This window comes from Rhipicephalus microplus, chromosome 1, assembly GCF_043290135.1.
Source record: "Rhipicephalus microplus isolate Deutch F79 chromosome 1, USDA_Rmic, whole genome shotgun sequence".
Lineage (NCBI taxonomy): Eukaryota > Metazoa > Arthropoda > Arachnida > Ixodida > Ixodidae > Rhipicephalus > Rhipicephalus microplus.
Genome location: NC_134700.1, coordinates 21,007,793 through 21,024,907, shown reverse-complemented (window position 1 = coordinate 21,024,907; position 17,115 = coordinate 21,007,793). Strand labels below are relative to the sequence as shown.

The window sequence follows — 17,115 nt, the reverse complement described above, 5'->3', positions numbered from 1 at the left end:
AATGCAGACAGGCTGTAAAAGGCAGCAATGCGCTCTACTCTCCGAGTTTAGGGCGTGCAGCACAGATATCTGCATTATTTCAAAGTTGAGCATTCGGCAGAAGTATGCTTGGTGTGGATAACAGAAAAACGAAAAAAAAAAAACCGGAAAACTCCAGCCAATATTTATATTAGGAAACCCGTAGTTTTGAAACCTGGTTGGCTTTTTTCTTCAGGGGTGAGAAGGCCCAAGATGTTTGCCACGAGTCGTTGCAAGCCTTTGAGTATGATGGCCAACCCGCTTACAATGTTCCGCCTCTGTGCTTCGTTCACTGTTTATTTAAATAGACCGAAGTCATTCCTGTGCTCCCATATTTTTTCATACAAGATCTTGGTTTAGCCGGAGCACAGGATCTTGCACACAACGCCCTGCGCTCTTCCCGCAGGTGCAAGGTCTTTGGGCCAGCGGATGAAACTGCCGATTGTGGTGGAAGGCTTGTGGCAACGTCGACTTCTGCCTTTTTAACTTCGCTGGCGCCCATGATGTAGGGGATCGAGACGTTACGTTGCGGCGCGGTTGGTGTCACATTTTCCCCTTCTTTTCTCTTATGGAGGGCTCTGCAAATAGGCGCCTTTGTAAATAACCGTTGGTGCCGAGGTCACGAATTATTTTCTCTCTTCCACCGCAGTGGTGACGAGTGGTGATTGAATAATTGCTTATTTTGATTGCAGTTTTCACGTTTGTTCAGATTTCTTTTGTCCGAGAAAGGTGATTTCGAAAATTTTTCTACGTGTATGGTTGCTTTTCAGGGTAAGCCTGCAGTAACTGATCTGGGAGGCTGGTGGGATTACCTGAAACTCGCTTCACCTGCAGCTGGCAAGCACAAAGCAAATTTTAGGGGGGGGGGGGGGGTCATGAGAAGGCATGGAGATAGCACAGCAAGATGAAAAGAGAGGCTTTTTTGCACAATGAGGCGTTGCTAAAGCCTTTGCAGCAATCATTCAATTTACGACCATCATCACTTCATCACTTCCAGTCGTACATTACACCCTATCCCCCCCCCCGTCGCCAACACACTGTGATAGGAGATAAGACTGGTGCGCATCATAAATAGCCCCTATTTTTTGGACTCTATGAGCAAAAAAAGCACTTACGCAAAAAAATGTGTGTTTTTTTTTTTGCGACCCACAGCCGAGAAGCTCGTTTGCTTGAGCGCGCAATGAAGTCTTGGTTCCACAGAGCGCCAAGTGAGGCGAGACCCAGAGGGGTTTTCGCATGGAGGAAAGGAATCCTGGGTTTTCGTGCAAAGCTAACTGGCTAGGTGGACGCAACAAACTGCGTGCATGTGAATCACCATGTTGACAAGTCTTTTCAAGGAGGTTTCGTGGGCGCTCCTGTGATTTCCTCTCCAGCATTTCAAATATGCGTGACCCCTTCAAAAAACGCCACTGAAGCTCGAACACTAGCCTTTGTACTCCCGTACAAGTCTGCCCCTCTTTCCATTGAAATGGTTCGCCAGGAGCAGCCAACACAAAACTTGTGGCGCCGGGGGTGGTTGTTTGTTTACCCGAATGACGAAGGCATAATTAGTATGCCGTAGGCGACACGCAATCCAAAATTAATTTTGACTACGTTCTGGGCGACAATATTTGTTTACATTTTGCAGATGATGTGTGTATCTACACAAATCTATTTGACAGGTTATCTCGCTTTCAAAATTGTTTCAGAACTTCTTTTAAGGGAACGAAAGGGTGAGAGAGTATGGGCTGGTATGTAGATTGAAAGGGGTCTCACAAACAAACGAGACTCAGGCACTGCTCTTCACCCTACCTCACCTGCACCTCCTTGCGTCTTACAAAAATGGAGTCTTTGAAAATGGAAACAAAGGAAAACGCGCATGTAGTCATTCATTTCGCTCTTTTTGTATTCGTTGCATTGTAGCACTTGCATCATAAGTCGCTGAGCAGTGCCCTTCATAGGAAAAAAATTAGCACCTTTCTCGTGCGTTTCATGAATTACTGCCATTTTGACCTACATAAATTGCCCACCTGTCTGTTACTCAAAAAAAAGCAGTACATTACGCACGAAGACTGTGAGCTGCACTTTCCTCTAGTTACCCGTTGAAAAGAGGCTCCTTCGTTATCAATTGATTTAATAGGAGTCTCAAGGCCGGAGGGCATTACACAGGCAAGTGGTACATTTGATAATAAATAAAAGATTAACACTTACTTGAAAGTAAAAACAATACAAAGTATAAGTTAATAAGGACTAATACCTAGCATATGTAATGAAACTGCTGTGAGAGTAAAAAGAAATGAAATTTCTTGTGATACAGTGTTAGCTATGTGAACAAACGGGGCGCGCTGACAGAACTTATATTCAATATGTATGCTGAAAAACAAATCATTTACGGAGTGTTTGCCAGTTCTCTTACATCTCCATGCTATTCTCTCAAGCATTACTGTTAAAAGTACTGATTTTCAGCTAAATAAGCAGAGAAAAAGCAGCAATGAAGCTTTTTTTTTTTTAAATTGTAGTTTGGGTTTTCACCCCGCCGGTAGTGCCGCCGCCAACGAAAAGTGGTCATGTGCTGCCACCGATAATTTTGCAAGATCAACATTTGCCGCTGCCGCCAACTCAGAACGACCTCCACGCTGTCGCTGGTAGAAACCGCCTCAGCGCACACCTCTAGCTGTGGGTACAGTGGCTAGAATAGGGAAGTGTGATGAGCGGCGAGCAGCGCCTACGGAGCGCACTGAAGCCTCTAAGGAGGAGCCGCAGGGAAGCGTGCAGTCGTTTATACGTTGTACAAATTAGAGGAAAGTGGACTTGGCTTCAACCTCTCTTTCGTCAAACAAGGAAAACTCATTGAACAGGCACTACCAGCATTGATGTACGCAGATGATATAGTGCTAATAGCCGACAACAGGGAAGATTTGTAAAGACTGATGGACATCTGCGGTAATGAGGGAGATAGGATAGATTTTAGATTCAGTAAGGAAAAATCAGCAGTCATGATTTTGAATGATAATAAAGGTAGTTCTACCCTATAGTTCAGCATGATGGCGCAGAGTTTTTCAAAGCGCTGGGGTTTAGAGACAGGGTGGGCAAAATGGACTTTAAGCGGGTAGAATTAACTAGAAGGAGGTTATCTGATTGGTGGCTAAAGTCAAGGCACGAGTGAAAATTAAACCATTCACTGCAAAGTACCAGTCCTATACTTCACTATTTAAAGGGGAAAAAAAAGGGTGAATCTAGTTGGTGGTTCACTAAGTATTATAGCTAGGTGGCTTTAGCCGCCGCCCGATCTAAGAGAAACAGCCACATCAATCCATCCATCCGTTGTTTACACGGTTCCGACAGTTTCGTCGGGCACTTTCGTTCTCATTTTCTTTTGTGCGGTAGCACTCTCACAGTACGAAAACAAAGTCATCGCTTCGTCCTGGGGTCCACGTCAGGCTACAAGTCAGCTAAAAAGAAGCATACATTGTTCGGCGTTCGGAAGGACGAAGCTCTGTTCGCGCAGTGGCGGAGAGAGATCCCGCGCGCTGACAAACCTGCTTCAAGAAAACTCGGCTGCATGCGAGCTGCACTTTAACAAGAGGTTCATCTCCCGGCACTCCGAGCACACTGTGAATGGCGAAATTGTCTGCATTGATAGGAGTAGGCTCATAGGCGTGCGCAGGATTCCCGTTCAGGTGGGTAGGGGGGTGGAAGCGAAGGCTCATTGCAGCGCCCCCCTCCATCTTAAATTAGTGTATCAGGCAAGTTTTTCGCCCCCCTTTTAGGTGACTAAAAGAGTGCCCGCAGCCTACTCAATGTATAGAGCAGATTTTTGCCCTCCTTGCCAGGTGACTACACCTATGGGTAGGCTTTTCAGAGAAGCTCTTCACATTTGTAGACGCCCTTGAAATCACGTTTTCAAAGTGGTTTAGCTACAACGTACGAGCTTCACAATGACAGCTTGGAAGAGCTTGTTTCTTGCTTGCAAACAAAAATGCAACACTGGCCTGCGCACAACATGGCCTGAGCCTCACCGATTAAGTGACCAAGTTTTCTCTGCTCGAACAAAATTTATCCCAAAATACAGTCAACTAATACACGTATCTTCTGCGTCGATATAGCAAACTTGGAAAATATACTCTGGCGGTCTGGGAAAGTCATCACGCCCTTCAAATGGGAGAGTGCTATTACAAGCTTCGGACTCGAACCAGTCCACCGGGCCCGCAACCCAGCAGAGAGACTAGGTCTTTCTGTTCCGACATTGGAGCGGCCCGCAACGTGCTAAAGCGTGTTCTGAAGGACCAAATAAAGTTAATCAATCTATCCAACCCATCTGTGGTTTTACACAAACACACTCCACAAGGAGCGAGCATCTTCCCGTAAAAAGAGGAATTGCACTCGAAGCTCAGGCGCGTCACCAATGCTTGCAGCTCAAGGGAAACAATGTTCTGTGGTGAACCTGTGAAACAAAGAACTTTTTTTTTCTTGGGGATAAAAAAAAAAAGATGTGCGACCAACTATTAAGAATGCATTGTTGTAAACAGATAGTGAGTTACTACACGAAAATAGGTTGTATGACCAGTGTGCAGAAAATAGTTTTTCATTTAGATATCTCTCATGATTCTCGTCTCTATGAGCTTGATATTGCGTTAGCATAAGTAGCTATAGCAAGCCATGCATGTTACAAATGATGAGACTTTATTTACAGATTAGTGCTTCAGGAAATGATGGTTCGCCTTGGAAGGTGTTGCAAGCAATGGCTCACAACTGAGTTCATTGTCCCACTCTTCTACCACTTCACATCGATAGAATGTTTCAGTGCCGTCACACGCTCAATTTTGGTACCCTGCTGATATTTCAGTTGTCGCGCATCCGTGTAGGCATCCTGTAATTCCAGAAGCTAATTGACATATTTGCTTGGTTGCCATATGAGGCCGTGCACGAGCAACAACATGTATTTTAAATGTTTCCCACTACCGGTGCACGTGGTTGATTCCCGTCTCTGCGCAGCGCATTGCCGCCTTGGATGACGGGATCAATGGATGGATGGATGGATGGATGGATTAAATAGATTAGATGGATTGATGTGGCTATACCCCTTAGATAGGGTGGCGGCTAACGCCACCTAGCTGTAATACTTAGTAAACCAACTACTAAATTTATCTTCTTTTGTTCCTTTAAATAGTGAAGTATAGGACTGGTACTTTGCAGTGAATAGTTTAATTTTCACTCGTGCCTTGACTTTAGCCACCAATCAGATAACCTCCTTCTAATTAATTCTACCCGCTTAAAGTCTATTTTGCCCTCCCTGTCTCTAAACCCCAGTGCTTTGAAAAACTCTGCTTCGTCATCGTAAACCAAAGGGGTGAAGCCTTTTACAGAACATTATCAAGTGTTCGGCAGTTTCCTCCTTCTCTTCGCATGCACTGCATACCGTGTCTACCTCTTCGTATTTGGCCCGATATGTCTTGGTTCGCAATACTCCTGTCCTGGCCTCAAACAGTTGGGAACTACCCCGAGTATTATCATAGATCCTTTCCTTGGCTATTTCCTGCTTAAAAGTTCAATAGATCTCTAGTGCGGACTTCTTAATCATGCCAATTTTTCACATGTCAGTTTTCATTTCCTTCACCTTCTTCTTAACCGATAGTTTTTTTTTTTTTTTTGGTTTGGCCCTCTGCGATTCTTTAAGTATTTTTCCGTCAATTTCTGGTTCAATGTGAAAAGCAGTCCACCGGGCCCGTGACTGGTTTCCTCCCACTGCGTTACGCACTAGCTGGTGCGTTCATTACACTTCCCTATTCTAGCCACTGTACTGTGGGCCATGTCAATTCATCCATCCATCGGCGGCAATCAAGTGGCACGATCCACGTCCTCCCGTTTTTCCTTGGCTTTTCCAACGTGAAATCTCGCCGGCTCGACGACCCTCGCTCCCTCGCTGCGTGAACGTGGGACTGCGTGATTTCGGGACACTGGACCGTACGAAAGGAATAGAGACCACTATGCTCTCGCTGAACGGGCCTGAGCGGCCTCGTCACCTCGCAGCTACCATAATATGCTGTGAAAATGAATCTCCGGCATGCAAAACCGGTACCTTGAGATTGGCGCATCGAGGGCCGTAATGCCGCTAGCGCGGCCGAGCCTTCAGGCAGGCGGCAGCGGCGACCAAATCGTAGTACTCGAATCTGAGCTGACCCCCCCATTTTCACACATCATTTTTTCGAAAAAAAAAAAAACATCGGCTTAGAATCAAGTATAAACGGTATATCGCTGATTTTTTTTAATGACAGATTGATTAATTTTGTATAGTGATATCATGAGCACTTATTTAGAAATTTTATGCTGGCTGCTTGCATATGACTTTCATCACACACAGTTGTAGCATCTGCTATCACCAGCTACAGTGTCAATTTGCAGTGATTGTTTGCCGCCTGTCTTCTAAATATCTGGCACGTGTTGCTTCAACCGGGCAGAGAGACATTCTCTTAGGACAATACCGATCATGGTGCTGAGCCGTTCATTCGTAAGGGCTGCAGCAACTCGTGCATCTTCCTTTCCTCAAGCCACATATTATTTACTACTGCCAAATTTTCACCAGATTTCTTTGAACCACTTCCTGGGTTGTTTAGACCGCTGTCCTGACAACTTGAGACTATGTTGCTCCTTCGTAAATGATTCCAACACCGATACAGCCTCGCCACTTTGAAGCTCTTGCTTTTTACAACAGCATGTTTTCCTACACAAGCTGTTCATGCTTGCGTTTTCTGCATTTAATATATAAAGCTCCCGCCAAATTAAAGACCTTTAAAGTTACTGTAACAAAATGTGAATGAATGATAACCCTCAGTCGAGCACCTATTATATATGTTCTTTTGCAGGAAAGCAAACTAGATTTTTAAAATTGGTGATGAAAGTAAATGTGAAACAACAATCTTTCACCCTTGACTGCAATTTTTTGGCAACGAACCAGAAGCAAAACACTTTTTACGTGAAATATGTAAAAGCGAAGTGGCTGTAAACAATAAAACTATTAGTATAACATAAGTCTTGAAATTCAAAACTTGTGATGCTGATGCCTAGTCTGCATAGTAGTCTCTTATGCTCTCTCCTGGAATCATGCCACAGCTTCAAAAGTTATCAGTGTTTTAGAGCTGTAGTGCTGTATCCTAAATCGTTTCGTGTGATTTAAATGCAGTGTTTTTCTCTCTCACCCAGAACGTCATCATGTATGAGTACGTGCCGGTGCTTTTGGGGGAGAATGTTACAGAGTACACAGGTGAGTGCAATATCCATCTATTGCAGTCAGCTTTGTGTTCATATCTGCCTTGAAATACTGCCGTGCTTTTGTCAGACTTGCATTGGCTCCTGCAGGCAGAGTTGCCAGTTCCGCTCAATGCATGCCAACCACGTAATAGTGGCTTACTTGTGTGCCGAGCTTAACGAATTTCACGGCCTCTAATCGTGGTTTTTTGGGGTTATTTGAATTTTTCCAGAAAATGTACTTTTAAGTGATCATGATCACGTGCACTAATAGTGTCTTTGTCTGTGGCTTTCAGTAGTTAGTTTTGAAGTGAAATGTATGTTCTAAGAATTTAAAAAAACAGGGTTAATCATGCACTGGCAAGCATGCATTAAAATTTAATGGTGAATGCGCTAAATGCAGTGTTGAAAAGTAAATCTGTGCTTTGGTTCATAATTGTGCCTATGTTCGCTGTACTAATTAACTGAAGTTATTCAGAGGTGAGACAGCTGTGCATATTGTGGATTTTTTATACCTTTCTGTTTTCTTGTGCCACACTACTCCAAAAGCACAAAAATCATGACAACTGCGCCGAACTGCTTCAGAACAGCGGCAAAAGCTAGAGTTTTGAAATGTTGTCAGCCTAAGAGGGGAAAAACTTTTTTCTCTATCCCGAAGAGAAAAAGGGCCCAGTCGACGAATAAAATGCAACCAAGCGTGTGTTTTTTTTTCCTACTTTGCACTTTTTTGGGGATGAAGGCTCCCATGGTGCCACCATAATTTCCTCGAAACTGTTTTAAATATGTGTGACCCTGCAAAAATGGGCTGCCGTGCATCGAGTGTGCTGCTTCTAGTAGCTAGGCTGTGTGTTCTGGTGCCTCTGGCACCTGGCGATAACCAGTGAGTTGGGTGGCAAGGGTAGCGGTGTTGACTCTTAGGTTCTTTGTTGTGTGTAGCATGTTCTTTTCGTCGCTGCAGTTTTCATGTCGACGCTGCTGCGTGCGGCCACATCTACGCGTGCGCGTTTGGCGTGAGTGAGTAACTGTAAACGTAGAGTTATTTTCCTGCATGCGACGCGTCTCCTGGATGTTCTCCGGCATGTACATGGGTTCTCAAGATAGCTTCCATGAGCGACAGAATGCGTGCAACCCATTTATTTAGACAAGCGTGTTCTCATTCCATTTTCTATTTAAAAAGCTATCGCATGCAAAATTTGCACATCGGTGTCTGCAGGTAGAGAGAAAAACTTGGTTACTTGCGAAGCCGTGGTGACAGAACGCATATACAAACCATTTTAAATGATATCAATGGGCATGTGCTTCAGCTCTTTATCCGTGACTCATGACGCGTCGGTGATAACGTGGCCCAGATGAATTGTGATTTGCCACTGCTCCGTTTTGCAACAAAAACTCACAACAAGCACTTCAAGAGGCATCGCTGCGTGCCAGCTCTGGGCTACACAAGCTTTTAGACTTAGTTTTACATTCAATTGGTATTTCAGTCGGCGGCCATTCTGCAGTGTGACTGGCTTACTTCGTTTTCTCTCTATTCTTATCTTTTTTTGCAATAAAACCGGCCTCTGTGCGTTCGGCGGTTCGTTTGCGTCGACACAAATTTCTTAGCTGCGCTGCGCGAGACGCGGAGCCAATGTATTATCGGAAGTTCTACATTGATGGTGATGACCTACGATATTAAAGAAAACAGAACAGGCCAACGTGGGCCGTAATAATAATGCATGGTTGCTCGAGTGAAGAGGCCTTATCAGTACCGTTCGCTTATCACTTAGTGTCATGCGCACGCGCTTTACAAGATAGTCGGCGCGGCGAGGTTTCTTGGTTCCCGCACAGCACTCTTGAAGGTGCCACCGCATGAGGTGGCTGCGAATGCCGGTGCGGCACGCTTTTGTTGTCTTTTAAAAATTTGCAGTACACTTGACACTATCACGTTAGACTTTTCTTCAAGCGAAGACCCATTGGTATACATGTATGATAATTGTGTGATTCCTATTTTGGAATTTATTTTTGAGTGTGAAGCATTTTTCATTTAAATGCTTCCTTGGAACCTAGTTTTCAACGAAAACTTTTTAAAAAATATTTTTAAACTTGAAATGATTTTAAACATGTTTTTTTACGAGGGCTAAATAGGTATGTAAAAAGGTAGTGCAGTTCATACCTAGCGATAATCTGTTCGAAACTTCCTTCGATATCTGTTTCATTGTTGTATGTGTTTTTAGCCAATTGAAATGTGCACTGGTGTCTCCACGTTGCTAAAAATTTTGTCTTTTCAAGCTCCCAGGATGGCATATTAAATGCCACTAACTGTTCTAAAGCAAGGTTCTTCTGCTCCAAAATTGAAATCTTGCTGCTCCTGAAACTGTTCCCAACTTATATTTCGCGGTCTCGCCCCTGGTGATTTTCCAGCTCATCTTTATATTTAAGAGGCATATTTTTCATTGTTACCAGAGACATAACGTTGCCTAACGATGGGAACAAAGAGCAAAGAACACGGCACAAGTGCTCAATTTTTCTTATTATAGTTGAAAATTTTTTTGGGGAATAGGTCAATTAATTAAATTTTCTCTGATTTTAGGCACTGCTTTCTTTCGGCTTCTTTTGCGATGATTAGCTGCTTGTTTGCTTGGTGGCATGTGAAAACTCTGCCCTCAGGCGAACCAGATAAATATTTAACCTGTTTTCATTGCTACAGAACAATTCGCTAGCTCATGTTGTTGAAATTTAGGTTGTACCTCGTCATTTTTAAACTGTTTTTTAATGCTTTCATGTGGTTGCGCTAGATCACGAATGCATTGAACGCGCACGGCGTTGCCAGGATATCCTTATGCCGATTTATCACCCTTTAGAAAAAACTTGCACCCTATCTGCTGACAATGTGCAGAACATTTGTCACCCGCAATGCTGAACGCGTACAGACAAGTAACAGTCTTTCTGTCACTCCTGTCAACTTCAAGTAGGCAATCAGTACATCTGTTCTTCAGAAATTTTGCAGAGCATTTGAAGTAGCTCAGGATGCAGCACACCCGCAGAATGTCTGCAGAACATCTGCAGAACTTCTACAGAATTTTCGCAGCATTTAATTCTGCAGAATATGTGCACAGTTTTTTGTGGAAGAACAAAAAAAGTCACAGTTTCAACGCAAGGGCGAAGCAATGAATCCAATAACAACAAATTGGAATGCCATGTTAAGAATGCAAGTAGATAGAAACGTGCTGCGCGCTACACACGCACAAATGACTCAAGAAAACACACACAAGATGAGCGCAACCTAACAGGGTCTGCAGTTGTTGTCACTGTAATTAAAAGTGCACTTTTGCATAAGGGTGGCTCCAGTGAGCGAAGCAATCTGTGTGCGCTGTGTAACTACAATGCCATCGTTCCGGTGGAAGCCGAAGACGTACAGTTTTTGGTCATTGCAAGATAAGCGCGCGCGTATAGGCTCAACTGCCCTAACTTGTCCTAAAGCCTATAATGTGCCATCTGTGCCATCTCGTTGGTAATGCTGAAAACACACTACTTTTTCTGAAATCAGCGTACTTCGGCGTTTAGAACGGTGGAGGACGTGCGCTTTGGTGACTCAGCGATGAACGCCAGGCTCTACTGAGCGAGAGATCCCTCATTCAATTCTACACGCCGGAAACATTTTTCTGAATTATTTTTCTTTGTGGCTTTTATTTATTTATTTATATGGGGCATGATGGCGGCAGTGACAAAGAGTGACGCTGATGGCAAAAATCAGCCGAAAGTGTCCACGTAATTGCTGTTGCCATAAAAATGATAGCTGCTATTCTCATTACCACAAAGAGTGAAAGATCATGCAGCTTCGAAAAGTAGATAACCCCCACCGCTCCACCCACCAACACGTACCCGCAGCATACATGCATCAACAGCAAAGCAAGTAACCCACACATACTCCTACTTCACAACCGAACACCAACCAGCTGGCACATACATAGAGTTTTCTGAAATTAACTAGGGGGATTCTAGCATTTTACTTTCGCATTATAACAATTTTCATGACGGAGAGGTCAACCAGGTTTCAAGTTTGTAGCATCATGATGTGATCTGGAGCTACAGTCGAACCCCGCTACAAATAAACTGGTAGGGGGCGGAAAAAATTTCATTGAAGCGAAAATTTCGTTCTAGTGAAATTGAAAAAAATATATCTGAGCTGAGCTAGCAAAACAAAGGAACGTTTTTTCTTAAAATTCCAAAAATGTCTGTTGCTTTCTATTCTTTCCCAGCAGCCTCACGACGTGATTCGCACGCATGCATAGCGAGGCCTTCGTAAAAAATTGGCCCCGTATCTGCATGCTTCTGCAAATGTCGTCGAAAGACAATAGTCTTGCGTGTGGAGAGAGTGAACAAAACATTTGTTTGATGTTCTGCGCAAGATAATTGGTGAGTCGTATTCTAGTGGCACTGCGTTAAGAGTGCTTCGAGCGTGCAGCGGAGACGAACGAACGCATCAAGTCACACCACACACGTGAGACATGAGCGCCATCTGGCAGTTTTCTTATAAACCAAAGCGTGTGGCTCTGAGACGTTTGTGTGCGCCTATCTCAGAGGTGATAAGGTGTAGAAACCAAGGCGACGGGTAGGTGCAACCACCGTCTCGTCTTAGCAAAGCGCTAGAAACACTCCCCATTCTGTGCAAGCCTTGCATGATCAGCGCAACGTGATAAGCGCTACGGTCCTTAAAATTACTTACGTATGCCGTTTCCAGTAATAGACGCACATGCAGAATATACACGTGTTCTTATGGTGCCCCATACATGCGCAATAATTGCTTTTTAATTGACAATTGCACAAGCATGAACGCGCAACCTTGAGCAACATTGGTGGGCGCTGCGGATGGTGTCGACCGTTGCAAGTACCTGATTCTGTTAAGAATGGACAAACAGACAAATGTACAGACAGGCAGACCAAAATTTTTGTGTCGAAAGTCCCCAAGAAAAACTGTTGTCTTTAAAAGCATGCTGAAACAATGCCTAAAACCGCTTTCGAGAACAATCTAAACACTTGCATTAACACATTAACATCAGCAGCTGTCCGCCGTCAAAAGTATCCGACAATGCCGTGATGGAGGCTGGCTATCATGGAGCGGCGACTTTTGCATTATTTTATGCCATTTTTATTATCCATTACTCGCGGCTAGCTGATCTTGTTTATAATGTGGACGAACAGCCGCTCTGATTACCACACTGACCAAGTGCAAACATAATGATAGGCGTCGGAATCAGAAAAGGCATCGTGCCACGGTTGCACCCAGCAGCTGCAAGAAGGAAGTCATGAACTGAACGGCTGAGCTTCAGCTTCAGTGCGTCTGCGGCTCAAAAGCAAGCCAGTGGCTAAACAAAAGCAGGGCAGTCTCATTGCCATCACTATCGAGCAATGGCGGCACCCACGGAGGAAGGAAAAAGGTAAGAAGAGGCCCTGACGTCACTCGTTGTGAAGCCGCGATGAAGCCGGAAGTCGGCCATATTGACTAGGCAAATTATCCTCTCTTGTTTACATATGAATGCGAAGCAGAAGGCGCGACTCCCTCTCCGGCTCGGAAAGCACGTGGGCTGCGCAGCGCGTGTGTCGTGACGATCCGAAACTAATAGAACTGGGCTCATCACTCTGAGCCAGCGGGACACCTTCAGCGAAATCGCTTCGTACGAGTAATAACAGGGAGTAACAGCTCGCCGACAACGAAGCAACTACGAGAGAAGGCGCGCTAGATGCACTGACAACGGCGAGTGCTTTCACGTCATTAATTCAGCAACTGTACAGACAACACGATCGGTCGTGCGCCTTCTACGGTTGCATTCCGCCACGCGGCCGACGCAGCGTCCTGCCACTGTGTCCGTGTTCCGCGTGAAAATCACCGGCGTCAGCATTCTGCGACCGTGGTGACTGAGCACGGTGCTAGTGACAGTTGAACGTGGTTGCTGTTACGTTGAGATTACATGCAATGCTGGTGGAGAGTGTACCAAGCGGAACAGAAAAGGTGTTTTAATACACACAAGCAAGTTGTTACTGTACATACACAACACGAAACTACGTATGTGCACATGGTCCTCACGGCGTCTTGCTGGGCTCAACAGCGCCGTCAGTTGTCACAAGCAGGAGCACTGCTCAACCGTCGCTGACCTGCAAGGTGTTCGTCGTCATTCAGCTTCGTCATGGTGCCCAACGCAATTTTGCTGAACACTAACTGCTTCATCCGCGTCATCCGCCGCACGACACATAAATATGCACTTGTTCTACGCACTGTTGAAACCCCGTGATGGACACAGGGATTTGTAAACGTTGCCAAGAGTAATGTAACAGCAAGGAAAACACTGCGTAACCAATAACACGGCGCAGAGCACAGATATTGTCCGCCACGGCTCAGCACGAGACCTGGGGAGGCACACATTCTGCCGCCAGCTGCGGCCGCTCACTGCTAGACCAGCTCCACTGCGCAACACGTAACCATAGCAACGCCGCCATTGTGCCTAGTGAATATGGCCGCCATGATGTCATTTCCGCCACACTTTTTACGCCCTGCGCTGGCTGGGCATGCCCTCTCCTTACCTTTCCTTCCTCCGTGGCGGCACCCATGCTTGCTGAACAGCGTTGGTATAGCGGCGGTTTCTGGTGGTGCCAACGCATGTTTTAAATTTTGTTGACGCATTTTCTGGCTCTGAAAATCTATATAAATGTTAACGATTGGGTTTACTACATAGAAATAAGTATCTGAGCCTGGAATTGCATTGTGAAATTTCATTGAAGCGGGACGATCGAAGAAAAAGTGTTCGTTATGGCGACAATATTTATGCATTCACTCCTATGGACTGCTGACGGGGAATCATGAATTTTTCGTTGTAGCGGAAATTTCGTTCAACCGGCATTCATTGTAGCGGAGTATGACTTTACTGCCATAGATTTCTTTTCTGCCTCAGCTGTGTAGAGATACTGCCTTAGATGCCTGCAGCGAAATATTGACTTGACATGACATGTATATGCAGGATACAAACCAGACGTACATCCAGGCATCAGTCATGAGTTTCAGGCCGCTGCCTTCCGGTTCCCACATACATCCATCCCTCCTGGCATATATCGCAGGTGAGCCATTGGTACACTCTACCTAATAATGAATGATCGCTTGGTAATGACGCCATTGGTATTCGCACTTAACTTGGGTCCTGCATGCTCACCAGCTGGCAGCCTCATGTGTTTTTGAGAATAACAAAAAATGTTCACATAAAATAATATATATGTATCATGCCATCGTCGCACTGGTTCGCAAACCCTGACAAAGACTGGCCCACGGGTCAAAACCGTTAGAAATAACATTAAGACAACTGCTAAGTTGTGTCTCTTCTCTCTCCAAGTACGTTTGGCTCGTTGGAAAAACTTCTTCAGTAGACATATATACATACATACATTCATATATATATATAAATATATATATATATATATATATATATATATATATATATATATATATATATATATATATATGAGATCTAACAGACAATAACGCCAAGGAAGGTATAGGGGAAGTTATTAGGCTAATTGTAAAGTAAATGAGAAGAAAGAAAAGTGGGTGAAAAGATAACTTGCTGTGGGCAGGATCCGAACCTACGACCTTCGAATAACGCGTTCGATGCTCTTCGACTGAGCTACCACGACAGCTATCCCCCCAGGCACTTTATTGTGTATCTATGTCAATTTAAACGTGGGAGTGTCAGTCAGCGCCACTGGTAGCCATGGCGGCAAGTGTGGCACACTATTTATGAGCCCGTTTGGCATCACGTAGCATGTGAACTTATTACTAACTGGCAGCTGACTAATAGTCCCCTGTATACAACTTAAAGGCACCAAGTCTGCCAGTACGAGACCCTCGTTAATGAATGAGGCAAACAAGTGTATACTACGTGTACAAGTGTATACTACGTGATTCCAAACAGGCTCATAAAGAGTGTGCCACACTCGCTACCATGGCTACTAGTGGCGCTGACTAACACTCCCACGTTTAAATTGACACAGATACCCAATAAAGTGGCTGGGGGATGGCTGTCATGTTAGCTCAGTGGTAGAGCATTGAACGTGTTATTTGAAGGTCGCAGGTTCGGATTCTGCCCACGGCAAGTTATCTTTTCACCCACTTTTCTTTGTTCTCATTTACATTACAATTGGCCTAATAACTTTCCCTATACCTTCCTTGGCATTATTGTCTGTTAGATCTCATTAGTATTGTGTAAAACACGAAGAACGAGCTCTTAAGTATACACTTGTTTTTCTTATATATATATAGGCACAAAAGTATTTCTCTCTCATACTTTCATATGTACTCGCTTGTGTTTTGGGTTTTTTTTATACGTACCAGACCCCCTGAACTTCCTGCTGAATATTTATACATTTGCATTAAAATTTGGTCTAATAACTTCTCATATACTTTCCTTGGCATTATTGTCTATTAGATCTCAATTATATTGTGTCAAAACACGGAAAAATGAGCCCTTAGGTGTACACTTCTTTCCCTTATCGTGAACGAGAGTCTTGTACTGGCAGACTCAGGATGACACGAGGAGCACCGTGTCACAAAATCAAAACTTGAAGCATAAATGTACCCACATCGGAAATGAAGGTTGGAGTCATGCGGGACAATTCAAGGGAACGTGCCAAGTTGTTGACAGCTGTCACGATCCATCGATGGCCATTGGTAGTCATGGGAAGAAGACCATACAGATCAACGCCAACTACTTTGAATGGTGCTGATGGACATGGAAGTGGTTGCAGCTTTCCGCTTTGAGGTGATGTTGGAAGCTTCCGGTGCTGACGAAAGTTGCAGAAAGCAACAAACCTTGCTACGCTGGCAGACAGACTAGGCCAGTAAAAGGGACCTTCAATGCGATCGTACGTTTTCTGAAAACCAAAGTGACTAGCAGTCATGTCGTCGTGATAGGCCTTAAGAATATCGACTTGAAGATAGCGAGGCAGAACAGGCATGCAGTGTTGACCATCTGAGTGATAGACGTGACAGTAAGGAACACAGTTATCGAGCTTGAACTGTCTCAGTTGTCGGGAAAGGCTGGCATTAGGTGGTCGCGAATTCCCCTGAACATGGTCTATGATGCGTCTACAGTAAGCATCAAGTTGGTGCATTACGATGGAGCCGTGGCTGTGAGGAGGTGTCTTGTCAATGACGGCTAAGGAAGAAACAGACGTGGAAGGACCATCCGAGCGTTCACCTCTGAAGTTGGAAGCAGAACCAGAGGACAGTGCCGTAGAACATGGGCTGTGAGAAAGCGAATCTGCATCCTTGTACTTCTTACCGCACTTGTAAATAATAGTGAAGTCATATTCTTGAGGACATATAATTCATCGGCCAAGGCGTCTTGATAAATTCTTGAGTGTGGAAAACTAACGTGAGGCATGGTGGTCTGTAATGGTAATAAAATGACTGCCATCTAGGCAAAGCCGAAGCTTCTGCACCAACCACACGACAGCTAGACACTCCTGTTCAGTGATGATGTCATTCTTCTCGGCATTGATCAAGACACGGCTTGCATACACAATGACCCTTTCACATTGTGACTCATCCCGCTGCAAGAGAATACCACCGATACCATGACCACTAGCGTCAGTATGCAGGAGTGTGTGTGCCGTTTCATTGAAATGGCAAAGCACTGGTTCTGATGTGAAGGAGTTTTTCAGATGGTTAACACAGTCGGAATGCCAGTCAAAGGAAACACCAGAACTGAGTAATTTGTGCAAAGGTGCCTCTATCAAGGCAAAGTCTCGTACGAATCAGCAGAAGTATGAAGCCAGGCCAAGGAAACTGCGTAAGTCTACTGGGCCTTTCGGGGTGAGGAAAATGAAGAACGGCCAAAGCCTTATCAT

General features: G+C 44.6%; 1 protein-coding gene across 9 annotated transcripts in view; it reads left to right on the top strand.

Moving 5' to 3' along the window:
• The window catches only part of Duox (dual oxidase), a 545,810-nt gene that overhangs the window by 234,493 nt on the left and 294,202 nt on the right, over positions 1 to 17,115 (top strand). For all 9 annotated transcript variants that reach the window (XM_075889290.1, XM_037429312.2, XM_037429311.2 and 6 more), the window contains 2 exons: positions 7,198 to 7,258; positions 14,235 to 14,331. In XM_075889290.1, the coding sequence (XP_075745405.1) occupies positions 7,198 to 7,258; positions 14,235 to 14,331 (158 nt within the window). The remainder of the gene's footprint in view (positions 1 to 7,197; positions 7,259 to 14,234; positions 14,332 to 17,115) is intronic.